The sequence below is a fragment of the Dermacentor variabilis genome, unplaced genomic scaffold (genome assembly GCF_050947875.1).
Source record: "Dermacentor variabilis isolate Ectoservices unplaced genomic scaffold, ASM5094787v1 scaffold_12, whole genome shotgun sequence".
Classification (NCBI taxonomy): Eukaryota; Metazoa; Arthropoda; class Arachnida; order Ixodida; family Ixodidae; genus Dermacentor; species Dermacentor variabilis.
In genome coordinates this window covers 46,133,189-46,143,759 of record NW_027460280.1, presented here as the reverse complement: position 1 = coordinate 46,143,759, position 10,571 = coordinate 46,133,189, and the positions used below count along the sequence as shown (strand labels likewise).

The following is a 10,571-nucleotide window of genomic DNA, read 5'->3' as shown; positions in this document are numbered from 1 at the left end:
AGAGGGGAGACATGGGTCTTAAATTAAAAGTTTATTAAATCTTTAATTTCGAGGCATGGTGCTGAATACTTGTACATATAGGGTCCTGAATATTTGGCTGCGCTTGTTCAAAAAAAGATTTTGCGTTCACCACTGCTACGTTCTTGCTCAAATTTTGCAGAACAGTCGCATTTTGGCGTTGACTTCGTTTAGTATAACATTTGGCACAGTTAATTGCCTGGTTTTTTAAGAAAAACATGCAAATTTACATGCGCTTATAAAGATGCAAGCTGCTGCCGCGAAGGCGTAAGCACAAACTTGTGTCGCCGCCTTCCGTCAGCTGCAGAAAGCAGCGTTTCAGGGAGAGCTGTCGCCTGTTCCAGAAGCGGGCAACACACGGCAGCACTCAGTTTCATACAATAGTACATTGTAGGAAACTCTATGCAGCACTCCCCGAAACACTGGCGCCTGTCGTCAGCTGCTTTCTGCAGCTGATGACAGGCGCCACAAGTTTATGCTTGAGCCATTGCGGCAGCAGCTTGCATCCCCATAAGCACAGGCAAATTTGCATTTTTTCCTTAAAAACCAGGCAATTAACTGTGCCAAGTGTTATAATAAAGAAAGTCGGCGCCAAAATGCGATCATTCTGCAAAATTTGAGCAAGAACAGTGCAGCAGTGAGTGCAAAATCTTTTTTTAGAATGCACGCAGCAAAATATTTAGGACCCTGTATATGTAATGTCATGGGCTTATTTCAAACATGAGGTCCATTTTTGTTTATATCTTTTGGTTCTAATTTTATGGGAGCTTCCTTTAATTAATTTTCTGAAAAGATTGGCAAAATATCAGTTCCTCAGATTTTGCTAAACAGGGTATCAATATTTTCTGTATGATTCAAGGAATGCTGCAATTCTTAAGACCAATCTTATTACCAGAAATCCTTGCAAACCGTTGAATTTCGAAAAAGAGATTCAAGGGTCCTTAAACGGCCCCTAAACCACCCCGAGGTCGGAATGTAGTTGTGGTATTGCAGTTTGGAATGGAGTCTGCAATGAAGACATAGTTGCGACAATTTTTTGAAATGGTGCCGTAATAGCGGAGTTACATGCATTTGATGAATGAAACGCGGCCCTCGCTCGTTTTGCTCTTTCCTTTGCTACGCTCCATTTGTAGGCTGGTCTCTCCTTGGCAAGTGCTCCTCCAAATGTCACGTGACATACGTCATTGCCAACACGCTTTTCAATCTGGTTACCATGACTCCATGCTTCTCAGATACCTGCTGTTGCTGCCGTGCTGGCCCAAGTGCCTGCGGAGCATGCCATTATGGACCCTTTGTTGCATGCACGTCTAGAAAGGCTCGCCAGATGGCATTTTTGCAGCCAAGCAGCACACGTGGATGCCTTCTAGCCATTGCAAAACGCCGTCAGACTCTGTTCACGAGCTAATCAGACAGACCACTAAGCATGACTGTGTTGGAATGCGAGCGATTTGGCACTTGCATTGCGGGCTGTAGGTACCGATTCGCAAGCACACACAAGCGAGCAGCATGACGAGGAAGAGCAGGAAGTACTCATACCTGCTAGCAAACGAACCGGAAGTCGCAGGTTCTTGTTCAACCGATCAACAGCACCTGCTCCTGGTGACATCACCAGATGCACCTTGGTGACGGTCACGACGAGCAATGGGGATACTGGTGTGAGGGTACTGGGTCGACGCCAGGTGGCGCAGAAATATTTTAGTATCGCTAAACGATTGCAATGTGGCATGGCCACAGCTATCAACGACAGGCTTGTTTAAATCGCCGTTGGCATCATGAAACTAGACCAAGCCAGATCAAGTGATCCAGCCGTGCAGCCATTTTGTGGGTTTGCTAGTTGGTTCCCACCATAGCCATCATGTCTCATTGCTAAAGCCCTAGGCTCTGAAAAAAAACCTGGCAGAAAGCAAGTCTCGGGCTTCCGGCTTTAACATGAGGAGAATGCAATTGATGTCATTACAAGGGGAAAATCAACTTAGAAAAGTGATCTGAAAAGACTGAATCGGGTGTCCAACTCGGCAACTGCTTAGCTGCAGCTAAGAAGGAGATTTTGCTGTATGTATATAAATAAGGTTTGTTTCCCCCTCGTTGAATTTTGACCTTCAGCATCCTTGAAATCCTTGAATTGCCCTTGACTTTTTAGTAAAGTGTTGTGTACGAACCCTCCTTGTAACTCTGCCTACCCTAGAACAAGAGTTGCGAGATATTAAAGCTGAAACTTGAGTGTTCTTCTAGTGCTTGAATTCGAAGTCTTAGAACTCTTTTTCTGGGGTACACAGAGCAATAAGGTTGGTCTTAGGACATTCCTTGAATTGTACAGAAGCCATTAATACCATCTGAGGAACTTATATTTTGCAAATCTTTGCAGAAAATTAGTGGAAGCTTGTATAAAGTTAGACCGAAATAAGATAAACAAAAGTGGACCTCATATTTGATAAGCATTCAAAATTATATATGTGTGCAAGTTTTCAGACCATACTTCAAAGGATAAAGATATTTAAATATTTTTGGTCTAGGACCCATGTCACCTCGCTAAGTTTGATCATTTTAAAACAGACACAAGCGCAGCATGTACATTGCCACTGGAAGTGCAGCACGCAGCAAGAACACAAGAGAACAAAATGTAAAGAAGGCAGGGCCTGTGGACGTATGTGTACGTTATGTAATCCTCCGGCTATGATACGGAACAGAACACAGAAAAGGAATTTCGCTTGCATACGCTAGACAGGACAAGTAGAGAGAGATAGTCACTGTATTGGCAGTGAGCCTCGCCTCCAGAATTAATAAGCTTGTGACACTTCAAATGTTTCTATCTCTGCTATTAATGAATCAATTTGAAAAATTGTAATAAAACACTTCCTCGAGGGCACAAAACAGCTTCCAGCGTATCACCAAAATTTGCAGTGGGGCCTGGTAAGGGGCCTTTTAAAGGCTACTTGTCCCTCATATTGTCCAAGGAGAGTCTGGTGTATGCAACTTTTTATGTAGTACAGTCAAACCTCGATATATCGAACACGGATATATCGAATTAATGCGTATATCGAACACTTTCTATATCACCTGGAAAATCACATGCATTTTTAATTTTTTATTTTGAATGGGGTTCCACATAAAATTTACATATCGAACTCCACCACCCCAGATCACGTGCGCCCTGTTAACAGGCGGTGCTTTCCCGCAACATGCTCGAAGATAGCGGTGGTGCGATGGGCGTTCCCGAGTGCTGTGTGCTATAGCTGCACACATCGATCACACTGAGGGTTCCGTTTGAGTGTAGCGGCTTGACTAGTTTGACAATGTCGTCGATGCATTGCATTTGCTGCACTAACTCCTCCTCCGTGCTGTGCTCTGCACCTGTCGCGCCTTGCAAGGTCTGGCGGTTTGGATGGTTACATCCACAAAGACGCGCGACAGCACGCGCTCACTGGGCTCACTCATACACGCCTTGGCAGACGCCACTTAATACTTTGTTATTGACAGTGTTTCAAAATGTTTCGATTGACGGACATGGAGATAGCAGCAGAAGTGCCGGCCAAATGAAGATGCTGCCGAGGTTGATCACACAAGCACTGATGTTGCCCCACTCCCTACTTCAACTGAGGCTGTAGCTGCTTTGGCCTTTCTACACCGCTACTGCGGCCCAATAGAAGGCACCAGCCTCTTGCTTGTGGATCGTTTAGACTGTATGTTGAGGACTCCGTGTTTAATCACTTGGCTGCCAATAAGAAGCAGGCTACACTCCTGCAGTACTTTCAGCCAAATAAATAAATACTTTGTATGAATCTTCAAGTTAGTATTTGCTGCGCCACGATTGGGGCGCAATCGAGGATTGTTGTTCGGAGCGCACATTCGGTTGCGCCGCGCGCGATTGGCCGACTTCGTGCAGCTGACAAAGTCTGCGCTGCCTAGGCTAACTGCCTGCGGCACAATCGACTGCGTGCTCCCGGCGGACGAAGTCGGCGCGGCCTAGGCCAATTGCATGCGGTGCAACCGAATGCGTGCTCCGAACAACAATCCTCAATTGCGCCCCAATCGTACAATCGCACCCTTGGTTTGTTCATTGAGTTGCAGAAGTTTGTGACACGTTTTTTATGGGATATTATATATAGAATTCTGGCTATATCTAACTATTTCGCTATCACCGCGCTGTTCGATATGTCGAGGTTTGACTGCGCATTGTTTTTTGCCAAGAGACAAATCCTTCAATTGATACTGCCTTTTTTTTACCTTCTACAGTGCCTCGAAAATTTCATTGTGACATAACCTAGAATAAAGGAACTCAGTCCCCAGTTGCATTCCTAACTAATTCTGGCCCACAAAATGACACAAAATTAAGTAGAATTAGGAAATCAAGTAGCCAATATTCTTTGAAACTTCTAAACTTACAGGGAGCTCTGTAATGACGAAAGGAATATGCATTGTCTTGGTGTCGTAGCACAATGTTGTTAGTCCCACAATTTCACTACACTATTCTAAAAAAACAAAAGCAAAATGGCAATAGCATTCACTAGCCATGACAGTGACAGCAGTACACGGGTATGCATGGCACTGTCTGGCAAAGGCTGCTAGCACTAGGTGCAATCTCCATGCCTTTGTGTATGTAGTAAATTTTACAGTGGCAATTTAGGTAAGTGTTTCACTGCCATGCACAGCTTCTTTACATCTAAACTTGCTGCTTGATTTGAGTTGTACACGTGCAATGTACAGCTGAACTAGTCCCAATTGTTTATGTTCCTGAATCCTGAAGAGAGGCCTTTTTTGGGTGGCCGTCCCTGTCTTTTTATTTTTTTCCAGACACTTTTGCGAGATTATGACAATGACTTGGAGGCACTGAACCGCACTCAGAAACAGCAAGTGGAAAAGGCTGAGCAGCAGCAGGACCTGGACTTGAAGTATGCCTCCAGGCGTATTCGGGCAGAACAGGTACTTTTGTGAGCCGAGTGAAAACAAGAAATTGCTACGATTTTCGTTGTTTGGGCAGGAGCATATTGGGAGCAGGTGCAAGGGAGCAATATTTTGGAATATTAAGTCGTAGTGCTGAGGTGTTGTTAACACGACATGGAAACTGAATAACAATCGTTATTCTGAAAAGTTCAGTGTTGTGAAGTTCGTAGTACTAAAATACTTTTACATTGAAATTATAAGCATTCAACTGGGAATTTCTGAGAATTTCGTTAATGTGATGTTTATAGTATCAAGGTTTGGCTCTACAATTCTCTATCCCTAACTATATGCATTGACTTTTGTGAGAAATGTCAGCACCTCCTTTTCCCACTGAGACTGTTCATACGATTTGTAGTGGCTTCCCCAAAGAACAAGCTGACTTGCTACATTGATTAGAAGTACAAACAGCAGTTGACATATACAGATTATTTTGGCAACTAAAATGGCGAAAATTTTAAATGTTGTTGCACCCTTTCTTTCAGCTTCTATCAATTCTTGCAGTCCTGTTAGCACAGAAATAATAGAACTCTGTTGTAATTTCCTTCAGTTGCCCTTTACATCTTTGTTATCAATTCTTTCTTGTACGCTCAACTATGGCTTGCATATACAGACTTCCGTTAATTTGACCTTTAGATGACCGACGAAACTGGTCAAACTATCTGGTAGGTCAAATTAAACAAGAAACAGAAAAACGCACTGCTGTGTCATTTGATAGTACCAATTCTAACATGTCCCCGAATCAAACACACACTTACCTTTTATGGGTTCAAAGTAGAAAACAAACTTCGAAATGACATTAGCGCTCCTAAACAAAGTAAAAACTGAATGCACACCCAATTTTCTGACAAGAAAAACATAGCATGCCTCTGAATCTGGCAATAAAAAAAAAAAAGACGAAACCAGCAAACTTTACATTCACTAAATGAAAATTTATTTTTTAATGTCCATCATTGTCACTCTCAGACACCATTTTCTCACTATCTAGGAAGAAACACATGTTGTGCACCCTACCATCTATAGCACGTGTGATATTCTGCATTTATCAAATGACTCCTCAACCATTGCAAAGGAGATTGTGGCCCATGCCTAGACTACCGTATTTTTGCCTATATATATGCTCCAAGAATTTTAATAATTTAACAGCAAAGTCAGGGTGTGGGTCATATGCGAATTTCACCTTAATGTGTGACTTCATGGCAGAGTGGCATGCACTGCCATTCAACGCGCCTGCATGTTGAAGCTCCCTTCTCTCTTCCTTTATCGCCACCCATTCTCTGCCTCTTTACGGGTCACCATGTTGCATTTAGTAGTTATGTGTTATATGTGTTGTAGTAGTTGTATGTCACCTGTTATCTGGTAAGAGCAATGGCGATGACTCAGGCTAGACTGCCTCTAACAGTAGGCTGTTGTCAATGGGGTTTTGGTTTCGGTTTCACATCGGTTTGCGCTGCCCAAGCAATTTTCGGACGAATTTCCTTGGAAAAAGGGTGTGCATTATAATCAGGTAAATACAGTAATAATTCATTGTGAGCTATCGTTTTCGCTTTCAAATATTCCTGGGGAAGGCGAAAAATAGGTAGTTCTGGCTGAAGATGACATATGTTCAGAGCATTCACTGTACCCAAACCACCGCCCAAGACTGACCGTGCAGCAATTGGAGGCACCACTGCAGTCATTATTGGGGTCGGGTGTGTGTTTGGTGACCAGCCAAGCTTGAATTATCTGGCGAAGGCTAACTTCTAGATCGAAATAACGAAAGTTTGGTTCCATGGAAATGTGTAGGTGCCAGCCAGGACCCTTGGTCAGGATCGAATTAAACAAAATATCAAATTAACTAGGGTCGAGTTAACCGAAGTCTACTGTGTTGTAATAGTAACTATATAGTAGTCTTTGCAATTTATGCTCTTCAGATTTCTCACAGAGAGCAGAAAGTTTCGTAGCATATAGTACAGTTAATTTCAAACGTCACAGACTTCAATTTGATTGTATCCATGAAGTCTAGTGATTGTGGTTTTACAATTGCGTACCGTAAAATTCCGAGCAAGCCCTCCCACCCGAGCAAGTTAATATTACCTGCAGAGTGGGGTGGGGGCACTGTCCCAGGATGGCACCAACGAGACGGGATCCACTTCAATTACAGGTTTGCACGAGAAGTGGGCTGGCAACTTGCTGGTCGCGCTGTTGCTTTTTTAGGGGACCCACGGGTGCTCAGGAGGCCAGAGTAGATAGTAATGAAGAAGGTCCCCTAAGGGAACCTCACTATAGCATCGCAGTCAATAACAGAAAAAGTAGGAAAGTAAGAAAGAGAGCTCGCCATGCAATAGGCTACATAAACATGCAGGGCTGCCGAAGAAAGGAAAAGTGGGCAGAGATTGAAGAGCAGTTAAATAGAGAACAAATAGGAGTGTATGTGGTTACGGAAACGCACCTTAGAGACTCGGAAGAGCCTCCAGTGATTGAGAATTATTTTTGGGAGGGTGCAACAGAACTAATCAGAAAGAAAGGGAGGGAGAGTCGGAATGGGCTTATCAATCGGGGAGCCAAATGGAAAAGAGTAAATTCAAAATGTCAAGAGCACCTTTGGTTATCAGGTAAGAGTTAGTGGAATGCATAAGTACTGATATTAAGGGTATCGAAAATTATGCTGAAATTATCCTATTAGGTGACATGAATGCCCACATACAGGATTTAGATGGCTATACTGACAACAACGGGAAGTCCATGCTAGACCTTTATGAGCAACATAACCTCACTATCGGGAATACAAGGCCTAAGTGTGAAGGGCAGAGCATGTGGGAAGTGGGAAACCGGGCAATCCATCATTGATTACTGTCTGATGACAGAAGGAAATCATGATATGTTGAAAGAAATGGTCATTGATGATGAAGGGTATAGCAGCATAGGGAGTGACCATAAACGTATAATCTTGAAAATGGGATATGTAGTTGGGAAAGAGAGCAAGGAGTGCAAAATGGCCAGTTCAAATTTGAACGCTGAGCAAATAACAAATATAGTCACTAGAGTCAAGCAAGAACTTGGCAAACGGCCAAATAAAGAGTGGGAATATAGTGCGCTTCTAAGTGTAATAACGACAGAAATACGGGAAGAGAAAGAACATGTTCATTGGAAAGGAAAAAAGAAACCGAAAAGCTGGTGGAACAGGGAAATACGAGAAGCGATCGCCGAATGACAGAAAGCATCCCGAGAGCACAGGCAGGCAAAGAAGGCGCAGTTGCCGCAGGATGAAGTAGCCAGTAAATGGGAAATATACCGGAAGAAAAAGTCTGTGGTTCAAATACTGGTGCAAGCAAAGATAAAAAGGGAAAGCGAACATTGGTTGTCAGAAATACGTGAGAAAAAGAAGGCCACACCTAGAATATTTTGGAACCACATAAAATTACTAGGCAGGAAGTCAACAACAATACAATAACATATCCTAAACGAAGTTGGAAACAAGACTGGAAGGAGAAGCGGCAATAAATTACGTCCGAAAAATAACAGCCGAATCTTTCCAAGGCAATGACAAGGTTGTATTTGAAGAGAAAAAAGAGCATGAAAGAGACCCAGGTGGAAAAAGGGCTGGTGCAGACAAATTTTAACTGGAAGAAAGCCGAAGAGAAAATTCCTGAGTGCACAGCCACAGGGCTAGATGAGGTTCCCGTTAGGCTGATTAATGAACTAGGACCAAAAAGTAACAAAGCTCTGGTGAAAGCAGTGGAAAAAACTTTAAAACATAGACGAATACCAGACAGTTGGCGATGAAGTAGAATGAATTTAATTTATAAAGGTAAGGGGGAGAAAGCTAGAGTTCACTCATATAGACCGTTGACCATTACATCGGTAATATACAGGCTAGCAATGCACGCAATCAAATTAAAGCTGCAAGCATGGGCAGAGAATAATGGCATTTTGGGAGAACTTCAAAATGGCTTCAGACTAGGTGGGCGTTTGGATGATAACTTATTTGTTCTTACTCAGTGCATTGAAATATCAAGAGTAGAAAGCAGACCGTTATATGTGGCCTTTTTAGACATTACAGGAGCCTATGACAACGTAGACTACATTTTGGAGGATATTCTGGAAGGGGAAAATTTAGGTGACGATTGTCTAAGCTTTTGAATCCCTGGTTCCGGACAGGCTGCCATTGGAATCTGAACCTGGCAATGTTTAACGCTAGAACTTTATCTAGTGAGGCGAGTCTAGCAGTGCTATTGGTGGAATTAGAGGCCAGTAAATGGGATATAATAGGGCTCAGTGAAGTTGGGAGGACCAAAGAAGCATATACAGTGCTGAAAAGCGGGCACATCCTGTGCTATAACGGGGCTTAGCAGAGAGACGAGAACTGGGAGTCAGATTCCTGATTAATAAGGATATAGCTGGTAACATACAGGAATTCTATAGCATTAGTGAGAGGGTGGCAGGTCTTGTTGTGAAACTTAATAAGAGGTACAAATTGAAGGTCGTACAGGTCTACGCCCCTACATCCAGTCATGATGACCAGCAAGTCGAAAGCTTCTGTGAAGACGTGGAATCTGCTATGGGTTAAAGCCAAAACAAAATACGCTATACTGATGGGCGACTTAAATGCCAGGGTAGGCAAGAAGCAGGCTGGAGACAAGTCAGTGGGGGAATATGGCATAGGCTCTAGGAATAGTAGGGCAGAGTTATTAGTAGAGTTTGTAGAACAGAATAATATGCGGATAATGAATACCTTTTTCCGCAAGTGGGATAGACGAAAGTGGGCGTGGAGGAGCCCGAATGGCGAGACTAGAAATGAAATAGACTCTATACTCTGTGTTAACGCTGGCATCATACAAGATGTGGACGTGCTTGGCAAGGTGCGCTGCAGTGACCATAGGATGGTAAGAACTCGAATTAGCCTAGCCTTGAGGAGGGAATGGAAGAAACTGGTACATAAGAAGCCGATCAATGAGTTAGCGGTAAGAGGGAAAATAGAGGAATTCCGAATCAAGCTACAGAACAGGTATTCGGCTTTAACGTAGGAAGAGGACCTTAGTATTAAAGCAATGAACGACAATCTTATGGGCATCATTAAAATTACATGCAATACAGTACGGTAACGCACTTCACTCCTTCAGTGAACACTTCAGTTTTACGTGCATCTGCTGATGTGCTTTTTGTTTGTTGAATTACTGTCATTGGCATTGTGCACCAAGTATATTCAAGTCACATTTCCTTTGTTCTTATATATAAGCTCTTCATCGGAGCTAAAACCCAGATGATAATGGCATTAAACATATCAAATAACATAAGAAGGCCTTTTGTTAACAAACTACAAAGGAGTTTTTATTTTTTACTACGCCCCATAGCTCTAACGTCAACTGTCTGCAAATTGATAGAAAGAATGCTACACACAAGAATGCAGCACTACATCGAATATGTACAACCGGGTTTGCATCCTGCGCAGGCAGGTTTTCGGCCGAACATGGGCACACATGACTGCCTCTGGTTGCTCCGCAGAGTGATCAACCGTAAGTCTCGCAAACAGATGCCTGACTATATTCTTGCAGTCGATATGCGTAAAGCATTCGATAACGTGAAACAAGAGGCCATCTTACAGGAACTGGCAACCAGGTACCCTAGCCAAAGAA

At 43.0% G+C, this 10,571-nt stretch overlaps 1 protein-coding gene across 2 annotated transcripts in view; it reads left to right on the top strand.

The window, feature by feature from the left end:
- Positions 1-10,571, top strand: part of Slik (Sterile20-like kinase) — a 121,363-nt gene that overhangs the window by 52,545 nt on the left and 58,247 nt on the right. For both annotated transcript variants that reach the window (XM_075677379.1, XM_075677380.1), the window contains exon 15: positions 4,810-4,938. In XM_075677379.1, the coding sequence (XP_075533494.1) occupies positions 4,810-4,938 (129 nt within the window). The remainder of the gene's footprint in view (positions 1-4,809; positions 4,939-10,571) is intronic.